General features: G+C 42.5%; 1 protein-coding gene across 2 annotated transcripts in view; it reads right to left on the bottom strand.

The window, feature by feature from the left end:
- The window catches only part of fbxl17 (F-box and leucine-rich repeat protein 17), a 311,779-nt gene that overhangs the window by 70,903 nt on the left and 217,061 nt on the right, over positions 1 to 23,815 (bottom strand). For both annotated transcript variants that reach the window (XR_013933440.1, XM_080432836.1), the window contains exon 9: positions 23,115 to 23,191. Coding sequence is in view for 1 of the 2 variants with exons in the window: in XM_080432836.1 (XP_080288962.1) it covers positions 23,115 to 23,191 (77 nt within the window). In the remaining variant the exon portion in view is untranslated. The remainder of the gene's footprint in view (positions 1 to 23,114; positions 23,192 to 23,815) is intronic.

Here is a 23,815-nt window from a genome sequence, read left to right as displayed (position 1 = left end):
GATTCTCCCATGGGTCTGTACTTAGCCCCCTCTTTTTTTCCGTATCCCGATCTCTTCACCAAAAATGGCCAATTGCTTGTAGATCTGCTATTTTCGCCTATCATGGCCAGCATAGAACTGGGATGTTTGGGTTCAAGTGGTTTAAGTTATGTAGTCAGTTTGGCGTGTGTTTGTGCGCACCTGCATGCTGTGCATTCTATGTGTGGAACATTAAAATGGCTGGCATCGATTAAAAGCAAACATCTGCAGGCTTGAGCTTGACTCTTCGAAATAAAAGCACGGGGTTGCAAACAGTCTCAAAGTGCAGTGTAAATAGTCCATAAAATGAAAGTGGGCTACACATCTACCCGCTTGACAGCTCGTGGCCTCTCTCTTGGAGAGCAAATTCTCACAGGTAGAGTTGTGAGGCATAAGCCTTCTCTGAGAGCTGCAAAGCAGCCAACAGCCATGCTGTCTGTGGTCTCATCCTCCTCACCGGCTGTCTCACCGTATGAAAGGCTTCTCAAGGTCATCAGAGTAAGGTGTCACACCGTAGAATGTGTTGGGAGCAGAAGTGGTTGAAATGGGAAGGCAAACGTATATCTTACACAACTGCAGATCTTAAAACGATGGTGTTGTGGTGTTCAAATGAACCTCAGACAGATCAACTTTTAGAGTTATCCCACTAACACTTCTACTCACACTTTGACTAGTTACTAGATTTTGATTATTATTACCCACTTCAGCCCTATTTTGGCCTTTTTAAAATAGACAATCTACAAGCTCACAATGCGTCACATCTCACAAGCTCCCGTGATCGGATCCCACTGGGGGAACCATTTTTTTCCCTCTCTCGACTGTTTCTCTCTCCGCACAGTTTTTGTGAGGTTAGGGTTAGGAAACGATAGAGAACTGTTCTACCAACTGAATTGTACCAGGAAGCACATGGCTGCAAAGAGAAGATCTCTGAGATACTTAGAGTTCTTATTCTTAGAGATTGGCACTGGTTCACAAATGACTCAAAACTGTAATATACCAACAATTTCCAGTAAGTGTGAATGAACAGGGTTTTAAAGAGAGTAAAAGGGTGCAGATGAGAATAGCTGCACACATTGGCGTCGTTAAGGCATGCATGGCAACAGTTTGTGTTGCGTGTGATTTCACACCAGAAGATATAAGATGATGCACTGTGTTCAAAATTACTGTAGACGTCGAGAAAGACAAGACAAGACAAGACAGACAGACAGGGTTATGTTGTGTTGGACTGTTTCCAAAGCAGGAGGACCAAAGCGAGACGGTCATGCTGCTGTAGCGGTGAGGAACAACCTTTATTCCTTTGGAGGCTTTGATGGGGGCTTCAACAACATGGCTCAGATGGATGTCTATGTCTTCAACATTGTGTCTTTATGCTGGAGGAGGTTTCCTCCAGTGACACCTGCAAGAGGAGAACGTCACCTTGAGGTTCCCTCCAAGCGCTACGGCCACTCAGCTGTGCTGATAGAAGATACAGTCTATATCTGGGGAGGATACTGGAGTGAGGTGTACTACAACGCGCTTTATGCATTTGATGTCGACAACCACAGATGGTTGAAACCCAGGGTTGTTGGGACTGTTTCAGAAGGAAGGTGCAACCACTCAGCCTGTGTGTTGGAGAATGTCATGATTATCTATGGAGGAGTCACCAAGCGGCCTGGATACAATAATGACAAGTTGGACACCGCCACAATGGTCTGGTCTTTAATTAACACCAGAGGAACTCCACCACCTGTGGTGGATCACTTTGCCACCATCATCGGGACAAAGATGTTTGTATTTGGGGGCTTGGAGAGAGACACCAGCGTGTTTGACACAGAGACCAACTGCTGGCTGAACACACCTTCTGCACCTTCTGCACAGCTTCTTCCAGAAAGACGCAGGGGTCATTCAGCCTTTGCCTACAATGGAGAGCTGTACATATTTGGTGGCTACGACTGGAGCCATACCTTCAATGATCTGTGGAAGTTCAGTCCAGTGACCTTCTCCTGGAAGAGGGTTCAGCCCGAGGGGAAAGGACCATATCGAATCCATGACATGTGCTGTTGCATGATGGGAGATCGTATCATCCTCTTTGGAGGACGACGCGCACACAAATTCTACTCTGATGGCCTGTACATCTTAGACATAAGTCCTAGTCTTAAGACACTATGTAAGCTAGCGGTTATTCAGTACGATCTGGAGCAGTCTGAACTCCCACACAACATCAGGTGGGAACTGGTAGCCATGACAACCAACAACATCAAAAACACCAACACCGTAATAATAAATAACATGAGTGTGCTCACTGTCAACAACCTCAGTAGGAGGCTATACAGAACAAGGCATTGAGTCAACTAAACCAGACGCTGTGGCTTCCATGTGACCAGTCTATGACATCACTCATGTACTGTATGACATCATTGCTATGACACCAGCCATCTCCATATTTAGGCAAGGTCTCAGCCAAAGCCGACCTCTAATGACATTGAGTATATAATCAAACTTCAGATTTTTTGTTTTATAATAAAAAAAAGTATAAAACATGAGATAAATAACATTTTCTTGTCCTACTGGCAGCTTGGACAAGAAACATGATGATGATTGGTCCAGTGATTTGGGAGATTAGCCCTGTGCGCACGCGCACACGCACATGCACACACACACACACACACGATCAAGAGGGTGTAAAAAGGTGTGGTGTCACGAGCTTGTACATCTGCTATTTTTTAACATTTTTTTAAAAATCTTGAAAGTGTGAGAACTACTCACCACAGCCATATCAAGAGGCATTACATCAAGCGCTGGTCTGATCAATTCATGTCGGCATTGGAGCGAAAGAGATGAAGGTCAACACAATGACATAATGTCAACATCGACAAACATTTGCAACGCAAGCTTTTCGCTGTCTTGTGCCGGAGGAGCGAGTGTTTTCTCAGGGGTGGAAAGTAACTTAAGTACGACTCAACTGCTGTACTTGAGTACTTTTTACTTTACTTGAGAATTAAAAAAGTTTTTGATATTTCTACTCCACTGCATCTCAAAGGCAAGTATTGTACTTTTTACTTCAGTACAATTATTTGAAAACTGTAGTTACTTTGTAGATTTAGATCATTATTACAAAAAGTACAATTAAGCCCAATTTTATACTTCATCTATTCAAAAATAGCAGATCTAAAAAGGTTGTGAGCTTGTGGATCTTCTATTTTGTAAAGATTTGGACCTTTTTTTAACTTTTTGATACTTACAGGATTTGTACTTACTGTATAGCTGAGTATTTCTATATTGTGGTATTGCTACATTTATTTCTTCCACCACTGTGTTTCCTTCAGCGAAGCGTCTGCCCCTCGGAGGGACAGCAGAGCAGATGAATATTCTAGCTGTAGAAGTCTTTTGCAAGAGCCTTGAGCTTGACTTCAGTCCACCAGGAGAGACATTCAACCGCAACTTGTTTTTCTGTGCGCTCTCCTCTCCCGGGCTCACCTGTTTGTGCTTCGTCTTGACTTTCCGCTCAGTATCTCCGTGGGCATACTGCTAAATACACTCTCTGGTTTTTAACCCATTAACACCGGGAACGCAGCCGTGTCATTTTTTAGATTTCTTTGACAATTTCTTTATTTTTAATCGTGAAAATTTGTGCAAATCTTTAGTTTGAATAATTTTTTTTTTTTAAACGCAAACATTTGAAAGTCAAATCTTTGCTTCTGGGGATTCTACAAAATGTCTTCTAAATCCTAACAGGTTTCTGAAAAACTTATGTTTCTATATCAGTGGCTCTCAAACTTTTTCATGTCAAGGACCCCCCGAAATTAGATTTATTTGTCCGCCCCCCCCCCATCTCAAAATATGTTGTTCCAGGGACTCCCACAAGCAAAGATTTGAGTTACAAATGTTCGCTTAAAAAAAAAATATATATATATTCAAAGAAATGTTCTAAAATAGCAGATCTACAAGCTCATAGGGCGGCACTCGGTAAAAAATAGCAGATATACAAGCTCATAGCGCGGCACTCGGTGCCGCGCTATGAGCTTGTATATCTGCTATTTTTTAATAGCCCAAAGAAATCTTAAAAATGACACAGATGCGTTCCCGGTCTTAATGGATTAAGCAGGCAGTTCTTTGAACGGTTTGAAGCAACCTGTGACAGCATTGGATAGATGCAGGTGCACCCCTTCTGTAGGGCTTCTAAGCCACAGGGGGTGGGGGCCACCAGGGGGGGCAATTGGAAAGGACAGGGGGGGTCCATTATTATCATTATTATTTTTTTACTTCAGTTCAAATTCAATTCATAAGAACCGGTTTAACGACTTTCAACCTGCCATTCCTATTTAGGGCATTTGATAGTACATTTTTTTCAAACATTTCGCAATTAGGGAGCTACAGCCAGAGGCTATATGGCTATTTGGAGTCCTTAATTGGCATGAAAAAGTTTAGGCTGCGCAAAAGCTCCTGGGTAAACCAAACTCTCTCTTCGAGTACACACACACACACACACACACACACACACACACACACACACACACACACACACACACACACACACACACACACACACACACACACACACACACACACACACACACACACACACACACACACACACACACACACACACACACAACTCACCGAAATCAGGCACACACACACACAACTGATGTCATACATGTTCAGAGAGATAAACAGAGAAAGAGAAGCGAGTGCAGAGAGTGTTGAAATATGAATCATCGGTGCAATTGTAACAATGTTACCATTGTTGGGTGAGATTAAAAAAAAACTGTACAAGATGTCAGCCACAACCAGCCTGCAGTAAATACAAAGAAAAATCCTCAGTCTTATTTGAACTCTGAGAGTGAATGGATAGAGAATGAGAAGGATTGTAGAGTGCATAAGCATAAAAAGAAGCAACGTGATCTGAACACATGCACTCTCTTTTTGACTTTTGCAATCTTTCCCTCTCTGTACAGACTTAAGATAACTCGCCATTAAAAAACATTAGGTGTGCAACCGTTAATTGAACTAATCGATGTGATCGATTTTAAAAATAAATTCATTTTAATAAAATAATCGATTTATAAACATATGTAAGTATACGTAAGCATAAGAAATATGGAAAATATGGAATTTTATATACACACATAAAATGCTCTTCTACAATCGAAAAAGTAATTAAAAGAACAATGTCTACGAAAACTATCGATAGTCGCAGCCCTAAAACCCCCGCACAAATGAAAGCACACCCACCGTCAACATGTTATGCATGACATGCAGACCTAAAAAGATGATGATAATAATAATAATAATAATAATAATAATAATAAACATGGGCCTTCCGAGTCTCATCCCTGTATCTGGTTGTCCGGCATATAAATCGTAGGGCTTACAACGTGCTCCCCCTTCTGTTAAGCCGTGCTATCTAGCAGGCCACACACACAGCACAGCCCTCCACAAACTGCCCTCCGCTGGCTACACATCTGATTAGGAGCACACTGTAAATGAAGCTTTAGGGAAGGAACAGATAGCGACAGCAGGAGAGACGGCAGAGAAGGAGAAGTGGAAAGATTACAATATGTAGAGAGAGAGAGGTGGAGTGGGGAAGAGGGCGGGGGGGCTCGTAGCAAGACTAGAATACCAATACGGGACGGGGCCGGGCTGAGAGGAGAAGGCTGGATCAAGACTATAGGAGAGCATAACCACTTAATGTTTCCAACATATTCCACTTGTCACTTTTTTCCCCAAGATTTTTTGGGGAAAATAGCAGATCTACAAGCTCACAATGCGACGCGTTGTGAGCTTGTAGATCTGCTATTTTCAAATAGCCGATGCATAATAGTGCTCAGGTGGCCTATAGTCGCAAGACCTGGTTGCTATTATTTCTCTCGCAAAACCTGGCAACACGGCCACTAAATCACTTTACCGAAAACAGCCGATCTACAAGCTCACAATGTGACGCATTGTGATTTGAGCTTGTGAGAGTTCATGTGGTCAAGGTAAAGGAGGAGTATATATATATATATATATATATATATATATTATGCAGCACTGACACATTGGGCCCGGAACCCAAGAAACACTCACTTCAGTTTTTCACTCATGATTAAACAACTTGAGAGGAGCCGCGACATTTGTCCTGAATTCACCACACAACTTTCTCTGACCCCGACTCACCGCTACCTGAGCCAGTCACAGAGCAGAGAGCAAGTAGCAGATGGCTGCTATATCCTACGCACACATACTGCTACTGTAAAACAGGCCAATGGCATCCTGCCCACCACGAGTTGCTTGAATCCGGTATAGAGTGCACAAATGCCCTCGCAAGAAACTGCGACTGGCCTCCTCGGAGGAAAACTGTGATCGATGAATCTCGGAATTCAAAAAACTCTCACGTTTAATTTAAGTGTATACGAAGGACGAGGTGGAGAAAAAGACACAGACCCCCAGGCTAATGCTACTTTAGCTCTAAGTGGCACTGTCCCCCCCAAGGGACCTTCATCAATACAGTATGTTCTAATTTAATTACAGTGTGGAAGGGACTGTTTGGTACCAAGCAAGACTGCATTATCTGTTTCTAAGTTCTAATCAGTGAGAGTCGTCACAACACAAGTTACACAACACGGCCCAAGAGAGGAGCTGAATACTGAGGTGTTTATGCTTATCCCTAAACCTTTTTGCCATTTTTTACTATTTTGAGAAAAGCTCTCAACGTGCCGATGTAGATCGGCTAGTTGAACTATTAAAAAAAAAAATCAAAATATGGCTAATACGTTTAGGGATAAGGGGTGAGGCAAGATAGGATCACTTAAGCCCTATACAGTATGTCGTACGATTAATAGCAGAAACAGCCGATCTACAAGCGATGATATTTGGTGTAGAGGTCCCCTAAAGGAGTCCGGCCAATGATGTATATATAGGGCCTATGTTGTCAACAGCCAAAAGAGGGATGCCAAGTTGAAAGTGGTTGATAATATTCACAAACTTATGGTGCTATACACAGGTGTGTCATCATGGTGTTTCATGAGAGTTAGTGCTATAACTAATGATCGCTTCTCGCTAATTTATTGTGTAAATATATTCTGAGAGCATCCACAAAATATACTAAAAAATATCCAAAGCTTAGTTTGATGAGGAAAATGTATGTTGTAGAAAAAAAGACATAATAGGCAAGGAGCAGCTCAAATGTATGTCACTCACACATTAACACAGCAACTCATAGTGTTGTTAGGCAGAAACCTTTGATCTCTATATTAAAAAATGTAAAGTATTTTCATAAGTGTATGCCCTACTTTATCGTACAAGAGTGGTAAGCAAAGGTATCGAAAAAAGCCGGTCTACAAGCTCAAGCAAATATTAGGTTTCCATTGACAGCGACGATATGCAATTCTACATGGAACCTTGGGAGTCTATAAGATAGCCTTCAGCGTTGCTATGGATTACATCACTTAGAAGTAGGAGGTAAGTGGGCTTGAACATCAAAGGAAAGCATATACAAGATGGTATACACACGTGATCATACACATAACTCAATATTGTAGTACTTCAGTGCTACGCTAAGACCTAGCACCCGTGCTGAGATTTCCACTGACTTACTGTACACTGACCTTTTCCTTTGCATAACTAAATAAATGCGTTTCATACAAACACTTACGCAGTCGCAAAAAACAAACCAGTATGGTAGCACGTTGGTTTACAAACTATTTGGGCCCAAGGCACACCAAAGGGCAAGTCAAAATCTCAAGAAAATTGTAGATCTGATATTTGTGAAATTTTGGGAAATTTGTGAGAATAAAATAAATAATAATAAAATTTAAAAAATCAATACATCACTTTTTTTTTTTTAAGGAATGCATACTTTTTTTTGTATAGTTGTACAGTATATATTGCAATAATAATGTGTGGTTGTCCCAAAATCCCAATTGCACAGCTGGACTTGTCTCATGGCACACCAGTGTGGTAGCAGGCTTATAGCTCTCCTTTACCCGTTGTATTATTGACCAGCTGAGTAGAGGGGGATAGGCAGTATATGGTTATTAGTGAGGACTGCAGCAGCACGTTCAACGGATATGGACAGAACGATTTGACAGAGGATGATAAACAGTCACTCACAGGCCTATATGTCCATGGCCATTAGCCGTGATGTACTTTAACTTTGTCAAAGAACAGAGACAATGGATTGTGATCCCATGGAAAAAAGCGGGAGGGAGGGAGGGAGGGACGGACGGCTGGACGGAGGGACAGAGGACAGACGGATGGCCAGAGGGACGGATGGACAGTTAATGTGAGGTATAGATTAAGTAAAAGCAACTTGTTACAGCGGTGTAATGCAAGCCAGAAAAGGGATGGAATGAGAAAATGTGATAGAGCAACATGGCATTAGGGAATCCAAATGAAAAGTGACCTTTAACCGATTAAGACCTGATGCAGATTCTACAAATGTCTTCTAAATCCCAAAAGTATTCCAAAAAAAAAACTATGTTTCTATATCAGTGGTGCTCAAACTTTTTCATGTCAAGGACCCCCAAAACGATATGAATTTGGCCGCAGACCCCCATCTAAGATATTTTGTTCCAGGGACCCCCAGAATCAAAGATTTGAGTTAAAAATGTTCGCTTTAAAAATATATATATTCAAAGATTAGCACAAATTTTCACGATTTTTCAAAAATAGCAGATCTACAAGCTCGTAGCGCGGCACTCGGTGCCGCGCTACGAGCTTGTAGATCTGCTATTTTTTAATAGCCAAAGTGTAAAATAATGCTTTTTTAGCTCAAATCAAAAAGTGACACAGATGCGTTCCGGGTCTTAATGGGTTAAGCGCAAATCCATTTTACATTAAGATCCTTCTGTAACCTTCCGTAAAGCAGAGGGACTCCTGCAGAGATAAAGAGGGGGTGGGTGGGGGTGCGGCTCTATTGGACGGCGACCACCAAGGCGGAGGGAACCGCGGCGGTGGGCAGGAGGTAAATGACAGGTCATAAGTCAGAGTCAGCAGGAGGAAATGACATCAGCAGGAAGTATGAATAAGCAGTGGGGGGATAATCACACAATACAAAGTGACCTTGTGAGGGATTAGCGGCCCGCATAATCTCTCAAAATATACAGATGCAGGAAAATGAGAGAGTGACCTTCCAAACACAAACTTTTCCTTCTTTCAAGCTGCAAGTTTCCAAATCACTCTGGTCTGAGTTAGATGGAAATGCTCAACAGGCAAGAAACAAACTTCATGAACTTCACCAAGATGATCCTGGATTCTGCAACTTCCAGAATCGATGGACTCATGAAAGAGGTACAGGAGGTCAAATCCAGCCTTCAGTTCTCTCAAGGCCAAATTGATGACCTGAGAGAGATGAAAGTTGGTTCATTTGAAACACAACTGCAGTCTCTGCCCTCTCAGGGTACGAACTATGAAAACAAAGACCTCATTTCCATTGATTATATAGAAAACCAGAGTCGACGAAACGATGTAATTATTGACGGTCTGCTACAGGACAACTCACATGAGTCTTGGGCAGACACTGAACAGAAGGTTAGAGAGCTCATGAACAACAAACTTAAAATTGACTCTAAGTCTATTGAAATTGAAAGAGCCCACCGCACTGGAGCTGTGAAACAGAACACTGGAAAACCTAGACCAATTGACGTGAAATTCTTAAGGTACAAAGACAAAGAACTTATAATGGCCAAAGCGAGAGCCCACCTTAAGAACACTTCAATCTATGTAAATGAGGACTTCTCTGAACTGATAAGGAAGAAGAGAGCAGACCTCATTCCTGCAATGAAACAGGACAGGGAAAGTGGAAACTATGCTGTCATAAACTATGACCGGCTGGTAATCAAACCACGAAAGCCACAGGATGAGTGAATCTATGTATCCCAATATTATTGTCTCCGCCAGGCCGAAGGCAGATCTATGGAAGCTGTCTTCTCACCAATTTAAGAAGGTTCTAAAATCGCTTCTCTTAAAAACCAAATGTTTTCCATATGGTCTGCCTAATATAATAACATTTTCCCCTAGAGGTTTACGTTTTTTCTTGTAAGTGATAATAAACAAACAAACAAACAAAGATGCACACAGGCACCACACAAAAACAACAAAATGTTTTGTTCGATGCATAGCAAAACTATATTCATGGTTTAAAACATTGTTTAAATGCTCCGCTTGGTTGAGAAGTTGGTCCGCAGGGCTTAGGTCTGCATGTATCCATCACACACAAACACACACAAACACACACACACACACACACACACGACCTTCCATCCTCAAAGTGGACCTAATAAGAAAATGCAATGTCTCTCCTCTATAAACAAAAACCTCATAGCCAGCAATAATAGGACCAGCATCTTCTTACACAGCGTGGCATTATTGAGTCCCGCGGGCACACTTATAGCATAGCGTTATTAGGAACCTCTCAGATGGGCCAGCGAGAGTGAGAAGTAGAGAAAAGGCGAGCAAGAGAGAGCGAGAGAGCAAAGATCAAACACACACTGAGGCCATTGTTACAGAGTTATCTCTATCTAGAGCACAGGGTATTAAAGGTGGATATATACTTTGTTTTGTGCCAGTGACGCGCACCGGAAAACGCCAATCTACAAGCTCACAACGCAGCGCAGCACGACACGTTGTGACATTGTAGATCGGCTATTTCCGGTGCGCAACACAGGCGCGCAACTGAGTATAACAGGGCTTTTATTGTCAGCCAGCGGGCAGCTCAGATATACTACATGACTGTCTCCTCCAGTCACACACGACACCAATGCACATGTGTGTGTAGAACCACAAAAACACAGGCACAGACAGAAACATACACACTCTAATCTTCTTGTCCTTCCCCTCCGCATACTTAAGCCTAAAATAGCAGAGGCTTAAGCATCTTTTCCAAAAGTTAGGCAAAGTGTGTGTGTGTGCCGAAATGTGATAGTGTGACTGAGCGAGGACATGGGCCCAAGCTATAGCATCACAGTATGTGTGTGCGTGATGCGCGTCTTGTGGGTACGCGCACGTGTGTGTAAATATGAACACAAACTGAGCGTGTGTGGATGTAATCCTTGGCGTAAGTGTGTGTGTGTGTGTGTGTGTGTGTGTGTGTGTGTGTGTGTGTGTGCGCATGCGTGCATGTGTGTGTGTGTGTGTGTGTGTGTGTGTGTGTGTGTGTGCGCAGTAAGATGGTAGACAGCGTAAAGCCCTGGCCCTCATAGCTTAAGCCCCCCTCGCTTTTCTCCTCCATAAGGCAAACAGTGGATAGACCACAGGGCTTAGCCGGAGAGAAAGAAGAGCAGAGGACAATATATGGAAACTAATTCAATTTCAGCCTCTGTAGCGCCGCTCTCCAATCTGCAAATACCACCATAGGCTAATGCATGGAAATGGAAATCTGGACTCATAGACAGACGCGACACCACACTACCTAGTGGGGCCGAATTCTGCAGACGGAACCCTATGGAAGCAACCCTGCGAGTATATACACTCAGGGAGCAGCCATGCAGTTAAATGGCTACCTCTCTAGGCTCGCCGCTGCTTTCTCAGGACGACCCCCCCCCCCCCTCCCATATAAACAAATGGTAGGGGAGAGGTGGCCTATTTAACAACTTTATAGGCAAACATTTTCAATATCTACAAGCTCAATAGAACCACAATGCCGATGATGATGCTAGATGCCGATCTAGCTGGCACCTAGGCTCCAAAGTAGCCTGACAACACGTCGCGGGTTCGAGTCCCGATCCCAACAGCCTTTGCTGCATGTCACTCCCCATCTCTCTCCCCATTTCCTGTCAACTGAAACAACTATCCTATCAATAAAGGCCAAAAAAATGCCCAAAAATAAACCTTAAAAAGAGTTACGAAAGTAACCTCAGGGCTTAAGTGGTAAAAAAAAGAAATACTAATAATCAAGGTGTTTGACAGGAAGCCTCACTCTTATCATCATTGTAACATACTCAGAAGGCTCAATTTTTTTAGCTTCGACAATTTCAAAAAGTTCAAACAGGTTGGGGTCATATACAAGACCTTACATGGTCTGTGCCCGCCCCCCCTAAGGGAATTCATTAAAAGGAAGCCTGAAAGAGGAATCAGTACCAGAGCAACCACTCGAGGAGATTGTGAAGTGCCGCACCGGCAAACAACCTTCGGTCAAAATGTCCTCTCAGTACAGGGTTGTGTAGCATGGAATGGCCTTCCTCTACATATAAGGGATTGTGCTACATTTCCATCTTTTAAATTCAATGTGAAAAGATGGTTGCTTGAAAACCAAAGCTGCAACCATTTGTGATCATATTTTAGGTTTTTTTAGGCTATGTGATGTAATGTAATTGTATTTCACCGTTTGTCTGTTTTCTGATGTTATTGTTTTTCTGTTTTTATTTTTTGTGTGAGGACTGCGGATGAAAATTAGCATCTTTGCTAAATCCGGTGTATTTACGTTCATGTGACGTTCATTAATATGCTCTGTCCTGTCTAAATAAACAAATAAAGTAAAGTATAAAATGGTGTGGCGGTGTGGCAGACATTTTACTCTCCAGAAAATTAGGAAGAAGTCTGTTGGGTGTGTGTGTGTGTGTGTGTGTGTGTGAGGTCATAAGAGTGAATATGACAGCATCCAGGTGGCCAGGTAGCAGCAGCAGAGTGTAGTCCAGCTCTGAGGTGGTAGCGCTGCACGCTCTCCCTGCGGCCGCGGCACTCTCATTGATTTGCAGAGATAATAACCCACTTTATGAGTCTTTACCCCTATGTCCACCAGCGCTTCACAACATATGTTATTTTCTCTCTCTCCTCCCCCTCTCCTATCTCTTTATTCCCCCTCGAGGAAAGAGAACACAGCTTATGAATTTCTCAACTGGTGTTCTAGTGTAATATCGCCATCGGCTTTTCCCGGCGGTCGCAGTGCGGTATGTAGGTGGGTCAGTGCTATTGGTCCATGGGGGCGGGGGGGGGGGGGGGGGCACCGCCAGCACTGCACTGACTGCATTCCATTTATGCAGTCGGAATTCATCATCAGGAGCCGCATAATCCTCACATCCAGGTCTGTTGTGATTGGCTACATCCGTCAATTAGTCTCGAGATGGAAACATGACTTGAAAATTATGATTATTTCTGAGTGATCTATCACCTGTCAACAGTTTCCAAATGATGGCTAAACAAGTGAATGTGAGTTGGTTTCTCAAACCTTCTGTCAAGACTCAAGACCTTAGTCTCACGTTACCAGATGGTCGTAGATCTCCGCCTACCAAATGTCTGGGGACTTCTAAATGCAAGGCAGTTCCTAGAAGGATGCTAACGACAACAAACCTATGCCTACTGCTTTGGGAAGGCAAGGCTGTGAGATTGTCCTCGATCTCTAGATGAGCGAAGCATTAGAGACTGACTTGTGAGTCTATCAAGAGTCAAGACCCATACTTGCTGGCCATCATGGTTGTATTTTAGTGGAGTTAATCAAATCCAATTAAATAATTAGAGTACCTCATTGAGCATCACAGTAAGTAATCATTATGTATGCTCATTCAGCATTAATAGAACCAGCCATACTTTACTAAAATCAGCTATATTCACAATGCCCTTTTACCTGCTCAACATGCACGCACGCACGCACGCACGCACACACACACATCAATGACAGAGAAGGCAGCACATTGACATGCTCTCCTAAGCAAGCAACATCTGCCACACCACATTGCATTTTAAATTACTTTAACCGTCGTTCAGAGTTGCATTATTTACCTGCTGAAAAGATTTGTGGGGATTACGTTTCCATTACGTTGCCTAACATTTAGACTCAATGTAGATGGATACTTTGCAAACAAACACGATTGCAAGGAAGACAGAGAGAGAGAGAGGATGTGCATTATTACATGAAACAATATGGCAGGGTAAATGTCTTTACCATACCACCATGTGGCTCCACAAAACCTCATGACATTATAATTCTCATGCATCATTTTAACCCATTACCACCTGAAGCCGATTCTAAAAATGTCTTCTAAATCGTAACAGTTTTCTGCTCAAACTTTTTCTTGTCAAGGACCCCAAAAATTATATGTATTTGACTGCGGACCCCCATCTCAAAACAATTTTGTTCCACGGAGCCCCAGCAGTGAAGATTTGAGTTAAAAATGTATTTTAAAAAATATTTTCACTCAGCAGATCTACAAGCGCATGGCGCAGCACAAGGTGACACGCCATGAGCTGAGTATATCTGCTATTTTTGAATAGCCAAAGTATAAAATATGGATAAAATCTAAAATGACACTGATGCTTTCCCGGTTTTAATGGGTTAATGTCCTAATATTGTGCAACTTCGTGCTGAACACCAGTTTGAATGGGAAAAGCAACCTGGCATTTTACAGTTAGTACAGTATAGCACTGCACCAATTCAGGTTCCATTCTCACACACACACACACACACACACACACACACACACACACACACACACACACACACACACACACACACACACACACACACACACACACACACACACACACACACACACACACACACACACACACACACACACACACACACAGTTATAAAGGCACTGCCTAAGGGTCCCAGCTAACAGAATGCTGCCTCGCTTCAAAAACCATATTATAGTTTCATGACTGGTGAGAGTTACAAAGATTATAGGTCATATCGTTTTTCCATATTCCAAAGACTATAAAGGAAAGGTACTCAGCTGCTGTATATACACAGTAACATCCTGAGTGGTAATTTAAGGACCCGTGAGGGTCCATTTTTACACTTTCAGAGTCGAATTGACACGCAGGACTTTGCTGTGCATATGTGAAAAATCCACACATAGTTACATTACTTTCATGCTTAGCTACCTCGCCTCATAAAAAAAAAAGAAAACACTGAAAACGTATTTGAGTTTGTCTGTAGCTAAAAATCCCCCAAGGCAAGCGGAAACCTGTTAAAAGCAAAGGCAAGAAGCACCACCACCACACACACACCCCTACAGCCAGGACACACACACACACACACACACACACACACACACACACACACACACGCACGCACGTACGCACGCACGTGAATTCTCAAAGGCCCACGTGCGGCTGGCTGTATTGTACACAGATACATCTTTAAATTGGCACGCCACAGGCCTATGTCCTCCTAGATAATGATTATTGGGTATTATTAGTGTTATATATCTCCATTTGCACAGTTAAGTGTTCATTAGGTGTGGTTCTGTTGACACATCAGCTCATTAAAATACCTGCTTTGACATCGTCACCGCCTACTTGCGTCATCCACCCCCCATGCCCTTCCCTCTAACAGTCTCACCAAAAGCACTTTTCTCCCTGTCTGTCTGTCTCCTTCATCATACGGATTGCAATCTTTTTAAATACTTCAGGCATTGGTAAGAAACTGCTCACCAACAATGCTGGTGTACCTAAGACATTAGCTGCAAAACATTAGCTTTTTACATGTGTGGATTACACAGATTATCAAGAAGATCCACATTCTAATATGATGGAAAAAACAATAGGCAGGCACTCTTCCAAAAAGTTTAAAAGCTTTAATGTAAGGCTAGTTCATCATTAAACAGGTCAAAATCATGCCAGAATGTTGCACATTCTTTGTACATGTCATGGTTGTTGAGGTGTTTCATATTTCATATCGAGCACGACCTTATTATTGTTTTGAGCGACGCAATTCAATAATAAGTCAATGTGAGGGGAGGTACATGGTCCTGATATGTTAGTCCAATCTGTTCCTATTTGCCAGAGAAGTTTGCAGCTCACAATAGGAAAGTGAAAATACACAAGCAAGACATCCTCGCACATTTTAACATCGGGTGGTCCAGAGGAGTAATGTCGACTCCTTAGATGAATGAAACACAGAAAAAGTACAAACATCATGGCACTGCGTCTTTAAGGGGTGGGTCAAGGAAGGCCCATCTATCAACGTTCAACCTAGTTAGAGAAAAGCACCCGAGATGAAAGAGGGAGCTGAAAGACGAATGGAGAGAGAGAGAGACGGAGAAAGAGGGGAGGAAAATAGATGCTTGGTTCTGGGACGGGAGCTGTTGCAGGAAGGCGTATAATGAGATGAACAAATGAGCAAATTAGAGGACGAGAAACCTGAAAAGAATAAAAGCTCCAAAGATTGCATATGGTACAGCAGCTACATACACGTGTGAATGCATATCATTTACAACATATACTGTCCATGTGCGAATGTGTGTGCTTGTTCATAGATTTGTATGTGTGTGTGTGTGTGTGTGTGTGTGTGTGCAACCCGATCTCCAGAGATTACCGTAACATTGCACGGAACGAGTGCACTTCATTCCGTGGATAGCCGCCTCGGAACTCCCGAATTGCGTGCATATGTACGGCGCTCCCTTTGTGACAAAACCATTTCGGAGGCGCGCAGTCACAGGCGAACTGTCACCCCGTGAAGGACCACCGAGGGAGCTAAGGCGACCGAGTTGCCGTCCTGAACGGTGGGACGTTCGCCTGTGCCTACTCAGCGCCGTTTGAGTTATGTACCGATAGGCACAGAATCGTAAAATTTTTTGTGGGGACTGCTCTGCTTCCGGGTTTTTCCGGGTTGCAACTGGTTACGCCCACCGTGGGACTCGCCGTACATATGCACGCAATTCGGGTGTTCCGAGGCGGCTATCCACGGAATGAAGTGCACTCGTTCCGTGCAATGTTACGGTAATCTCTGGAGATCAGGCTGGTGTGTGTGTGTGTGTGTGTGTGTGTGTGTGTGTGTGTGTGTGTGTGTGTGTGTGTGTGTGTGTGTGTGTGTGTGTGTGTATACAGTCTGCATGTGCACACAGTGTGTTATACGTACAGTAATGTATGCGTTGTGTGTAGTGTTGATTTTGACAGCAACTTTTGATTTAGTTTTAGTCATAGTCTTTTGAATAAAAATTCCACTTAGTTTTGGTCATATTTTAGTCATCTGAAATGTTTTACTGTTAGTCTAGTTTTAGTCGACTAAATGTCATAAGATTTTAGTCTAAATCTACAGTTGATTTAGTCGACTAAAATGTATGTTGGCGGTGCCTTGATGGCGTCGTAATGGCTGATTTTACACTTGGTTGCATGCTGAAAATAGCCGATCTACGAACTTGTGAGCTTGTAGATCTGCTATTTTCAGTGGGCAACACCAGAGTGCAACCAAACATACTTGTCTTAGTTCTACTGGATCTCTTCTCCGCTAGTCCCTCCCTAACATGTTAGGTTTTTTTTATTTGTTGACGAAATTGTCAGTATATTTACCGTATTTTCCGCACTATAAGGCGCATCTGAGTATAAGGCGCACCTTCAATAAATGTATTATTTTCATATATAGGGCGCACCACATTATAAGGCGCATCCGCACTATAAGGCGCACTGACGGTGCGCCTTATAGTGCGGAAAATACGGTAGTTTCAGTCATCATAGCTTAGCTTTGATTTAGTTTTTATTTTGTTTTAGTCAGTGAAAAAAGGTAATAGACGAACATTTTTTGTCATAGTTTTAGTCGACAAAACAACACTGGTTGTGTGCACATACGTAGGTATACTGTACACAGTGTAAATGAACATTACACACACAGAACAGTATCTCACACCAAGACACAGCACAACAATGTGGAAGATGTGCCAGTGCCATGATTTCATTTCAGGCAACACAGCTGGTGGCATGTCTGCTTGTACAGTAGTTCCCCCAAATACTTCCCCTTTCAACCCTATGGTCACAGTACACACACACACACACACACACACACACACACACACACACACACACACACACACACACACACACACACACACACACACACACACACACACACACACACACACACACACACACACACACACACACACACACGTGTAAGCTCTTTCACTCGAGCTTGTATTCACAAAGATGTACACAGGAGGCCATGGATAGAGAAGATGGGCAGAGAGGGAGGGAGTGAAAGGGAGCGAGGGAAGAAAGAGGAGAATTACCATACGCAAAGAAAAGAGGTCTCAAGGTCTGTCTCTTTTGGTCTCTCCATAAAGCAGGTGGGCTGCCACAGACAAGATAAGCTCAGGTGGACACACACTTACACGTTTGACAAGCATGTGTACGCACACACATAACACTCACACGTACGCATACACACAGATACATAAACAACCACACATACACACGTGATGAGATGAAGAGGGAAAAGGTGAGGCAGGCAGAGAGAGAGAGAGAGAGAGAGAGAGAGAGAGAGAGAGAGAGAGAGAGATCAGTGTCCATGCAGGTGTGTTGAGTACAGTTAAGGCCACTAGCTGTGTATGGGTGGGTCAATGAGGATGACAGTGGTGGAAGTAGATATCTGATTAGGACTGGGAGCGAGGCCCAGTTGGCTTTCTCATCAGGATCAGCTTTCAAACCAATAGTGCAGCGGTTCTCCCTTTATTCTGCTGATGAGACCGCCGCCGTCCATATATGCCAATGGCAATTAAGCTAACGTTGTCACAACAGTCCCATAGCATGAAAACAACAAATCCAAACCCGCTGTAGCACGGCGTCGCTTGAAAATAGCCACGGGCAGTGGTGGAAAGAGTACTCAAATGTTTTACTTAAGTAAAAGTATCAATACCGCAGTGTAGAAATACTCTTGTTACAAATAAAAGTCCGGAATGAAAAATGTACTTGAGTAGAAGTACAAAAGTATTGGTATCAAAATGTACTTAAAGTACCAAAAGTAAAAGTACTAAAATGTTTGAAAATAGCAGATTACTATTTTCAAAAAGCCTAGGTATAAAATAGGGCTAAAGTGGTTAATGTATGTTTTATAATGTAATAATTTATATCTGCAAAGTAACTAGTCACTAAAGTTTTCAAATAATTGTAACGGAGTAAAAGTACAAAATTTGCCTCTGAGATGCAGTGGAGTAGAAGTAAAAGTATAGACAATTGGAAATACTCCAGTAAAGTAAAAGTACCTCAAAATTGTGCAGTACTTGAATACATGTACTTAGTTACTTTACACCACTGGCTACGGGGCAGGGAGATGAAATGCGCGGAAGATGCCAAGATGTCGTTCTCAAATCATGCGTGGACTGTTCCAGAAACTTACCACAAAAAGGATGGAGGATCTATTAGCATCTGTGTAGCCAATGGGAACCTCTCTTACCAAGGCCACACAGACCAGAGGGTTTTAAAAACTGGGTTGTGTGCCGCCTATACTGTGTGGGCACTAATATGAGCAGAGAAATGGTATTATTTACTGAGACTGGCACCCGGGACAACACGACGTTTCACCCATTTTAAACTCCCAACCTAATCTAATCCAAAAAAGGATAGAGGACGGCATACGCCACACGTCATCTCTAAATAGCAGTGACGGAGGAAGTCCTCGCATGTTTTACTCAAGTAAAAGTATCAATACTGCAATGTAGAAATACCCTGTTACAAGTAGAATTCAAGTATTCAAAATGTACTTGAGTAAAAGTACAAAAAGTATTGGCATCAAAATATACTTAACGTACCAAAAGTAAAAATACTCATTGTGCAGAATGTCTCATTTCACAAGTTCAAAATGTATTAACGGTCTTTTGAAAATAGCCGATCTACAAGCTCATGCGACGCATTGTGAGCTTGTAGATCGGCTATTTTCAAATGGCCGAAATATATATAGGGCTGAAGTGGTTAGTGTGTTTTGTGATAATAATCTAAATCTACAAAGTAACTAGTAACTAAGTTGTCAAATAATTGTAGTGGAGTGAAAAGTACAATATTTGCCTCTGAGATATAGTGGAGTAGAAGTTAAATAATAAATAATGGGAATACTGAAGAAAGTAAAAACACCTCAAAATTGTACTTAAGTACAATACTTAAGTAAATGTACTTGGTTACTTTGCACCACTGCTAGATACAGTAGTCTCTATGCCCTTGGCTACACTGAACAGAACCCAGGGTGAGACCGCTTACATCAGACTTTATATGCTGGGCATTCACATAATTGGGGGCAAAACACTTTATCTACGGCGCACGTTGTCTTAAAAAAATCTGCTGTACGGTACAGACGTGTGTCTAAGACATTAGTGACATACACCGCATAAACAAAACACTTGACAAACAAAACAATGAACTGCTAGTATATAGCCTCGCAATTATGCAGATTACAGTGTAGCCCTTCACCTCAACATCAACAATTGCATGAACGGAATACAGCAATACAGAAAGACAGACTGTATAATGTTGAGTATTAGGACTGCAACAATCAATCAAACTAATAGATTTAATCGCTTATAAAAAATAATGCTTTTTAATAAAATCATACATTTTCCAAAACAGCGAAAAATCTACAAGCTCACAACGTGTCGCAATGCAGTGTGAGCTAGTAGGTCACCTATTTTCACTATTTTTCCACAACACCATTGTACAGCAAAGCATAAATTAGGGCTTAAGTGGTTATATGGACTAATCCATTTAGTCCATTATAAAAAACTAAAACTAAAATCTTTCGATTTTTTCACATCTTTTTGACACGCTTCTCGATTATCTGATTAATACGAAAAGTTATTGATAAAATAATTGTTAATAAGATAATCAATAGTTGCAGCCCTATTGAGTATCATGTAGTGCCAACATGAAGTAAAGAAATATGAAACAGTATCCATTTACCTGAGTGGAACGGTGTGTGTGTGTGTGTGTGTGTGTGTGTGTGTGTGTGTGTGTGGGGGTGTGTGTGTGTGTGTGTGTGTGTGTGTGTGTGTGTGTGTGTGTGTGTGTGTGTGTGTACACAGTATGTGTGGGTGTCCGCAGGTGTGCGGCCGAGGGTGTCGGGGAGAGAAAGTTTCACAGCAACAAAAGAGGGACAATGCATTAGCAGATGCTGTTTGATGGCTGAGGCAAAGAGAGAATGCTTTTGATCAAAGGCACTACTACGGCTTTAAGAAGGACCCGCATTTCAGCATTAGTTCACTCTTCTCCTGGCCCCTTTTGGGACCTTTCTTCTAGTCCTCAAAACTCGAGGAGTGGAAGAAAGGATTATATTTAATATCATCTCAAAACCCATCGGCACCAGAGTAAAATTACATGTTTAGCTCTCATCTCCCTCTCCCTCTCGTGCTCTGCGTCGATCCGTCTCTCTCCGTCTGTCCTCAGAGTGCATTTAAAAGGGTGCACTGCAAAAACAGAACACTCAAACCTAAGAGGCTTGTGGACATCTCAAATGCACATGGAGAGGCCATTAATAAAAATAATTAGTGCGGCAGGCCTGGGCGGAAAAGTACGGGGGCCACGGCCATGGCAGATGTAAAATCTCATTTCTGTTATTCAATTTATCAGAGAGCAAAGCAGGAAATCCACCTATCATTCTGTTAGAGCAGGCATCTTCATCCTGAAAGGACACATGCACACACACAGACACAAGAACGCAAACACACCCAGACGCACGCACAGACGCACACACACACATGTGAGAGCACGTGCTCGCGCGCACACGCCCACCCACCCACACATGCAGGCCCCGTCGTCAGGCACAAAATGCCTGAGGGGTCATTAGTGAAGGAAGAAGATCAGATATCACCAATTCATCTTGGTCAGAATGGTCAGAGCGAGAGAGAGAGATAGATATATAGAGATGGAGAAAGCGAGGGAGGCGGGTAGTGTACAGTACATTCCTGGTTTAATGTACTATTGTGATCTTGGGGTCATTAATCAAAAACCGCCACTGCACGGACAACACACACACACAAGCATGCGTCACGCACGCGTCACGCACACACACACAGTACGTGGCAGAGTAGAGGCGTTGGAGGATTACAGTAACATCTGTCTCCATTTGCTCTTTTCTACTGGCAACAAACAGCAGATCATGCATTTGCATACCTGGCAGTACTGTACTGTACATAGACCAACACAGGCACACAAACAAACAAACAAAACTCACTCACTAATAGGCTAACAGTCTCCACTGTGTGTCTACATCCAAAGTAGAGAGGCGCATTTTGTCAGTAATTAGCCTTATCTTAGGGAAAGCCTGTGTACTGAAGACTACTCTTACATGTGACACTCTTAACATGTTTCAGTCACGTTATCTGCACCAACAACTGTTGGTGGCACGATCAGAACATGGGAGCAGATCAAAGCAAAGATGCATACCGCGCACTCACTCATACATACACATATATACTGTATGCACGTGCACAACGCACAAGGCAGAAGCTCGGGTGTGATAACAAAGAGGCAGACAGACAAACATACGTCGACGCTAAGAGAGAGTTGCGAAATTGATGTGCTGACAGTCGTCTCTGCAGCGCTGCATAGTCAGTGTAGCCGTTGTGGATGAGTCAGAGCCGTACAGTATAGTATAGCTTACAGCAGACTCACGGTATGGCTTACAGGAGACACGGCAGAATGAAATCAAACAGGGGCCGCTGGAGCGTAACCGAGTTCAAAAGAAGAGGGGAAATGCTGGCTGCCTGCGCTGAGGCGGAGCAAATACGTTTCCACCAAGAGAGGAGGCGACGTATCCGACCCAACGCATAAAACCAAACTCACATTAATAGTCATCACCTCCATTTGGAAATAATGGTTCACTTAGTTCCAATTAACTCATTCACTGCCTAGAACGACTAAAACGACTTTTGTCCTTTAAGCCCCCACTGCCAAGAACGACTAAAACGACTTTAATTTTTTTTTTTTTTTTTCTTATTTATTTATTTAATTTTTAACCTAAAGACCAAGGAGATATGATTTGTTGAAGATCTAGACTCCAATCCACTTCCTTGTTAACTTAAAACTTAAACATTTTGTATCTTGGCTCCTGAGTACTTTCTTTTTCTATGAAAAATCTCTGGCAGTTTGTCAAACGCAAAAATAAAAAAGTTCTGGCAGTGAATGAGTTAAGGCACGCCTTGGTGTGAATTGGATTGGTGTGTGGGATCCTAACTGACAATATTCACACGGCAGCCATTTTGCTCTTACTTCGCACTCATCGAGTATGAAGTAAGAGCAAAATGGCCAATACGTGACTATGGTCTATACTGTAGCTGAGAAAGCTGACCTAACCTCCGTTTGTAAGACATCCGAAGACAATGGCACAATTGGCCCACAACACTTGAGAAAATAAATAAGAACCCTGCGGAAGTCTTCAAGCATTCAATGAAAGGAACATGATGGAGAGAGTAACAAGTACATGGATTTTACCGTACCGTGGTCTGTGATTTTACAGGACACAAGGTAGAGCTCCTTTAGACTCCTTCCCTCCTTGGCAATGATCTCCACACACCTGCAGAGAAAGGGAGATGATGAGAAGAGAGGATGAACACGTTGTGTACAATATATGTCACTATTTGCTTGGAGGGTTAGGGTTAGGCACAAACACACACAGTATCTCTTTTAGGGGCGCAACAGTTAATTGGACTAATCAATTGAATCGATTATAAAAGATAATCAATATCTTACAATACATTTACGAAATCTCTGTATGTCCGTCCGTCTGTCCTTCAAACTCGACCCGATATGCCCATATATGGGCAGGCCCATATATGGCCATACTAATAACATGAGGGATCTCCATACATGTGCATAAAAGGGACTAGGACAGACAGATATAGAGATCTCCATATATGGACACAGGCAGACAGACAGATACAGAGATCTGCACATATGGGGACAAAAAGGACACAGACAGACAGACAGACAGACTGATTAACAGGTACTTTGACGAGTACAGTGGCTATTGCATAACCGGGTCCCTATTTGCATCGCTCCTGACTTGCATGTTTCCCAACGGGCACGGTCTAGTTTTAATAAAATAATCGATTAATAATTCATCCATTCGTCATAATGGCCAACATGTTTTTTTTTTTAAATAGGCATTTTACAAACTATTTTCTACAAGCTGCTGAAA

Source organism: Gymnoscopelus braueri (genome assembly GCF_963280865.1).
Source record: "Gymnoscopelus braueri genome assembly, chromosome: 7".
Classification (NCBI taxonomy): Eukaryota; Metazoa; Chordata; class Actinopteri; order Myctophiformes; family Myctophidae; genus Gymnoscopelus; species Gymnoscopelus braueri.
This window is presented reverse-complemented; position numbering and strand designations above follow the sequence as displayed.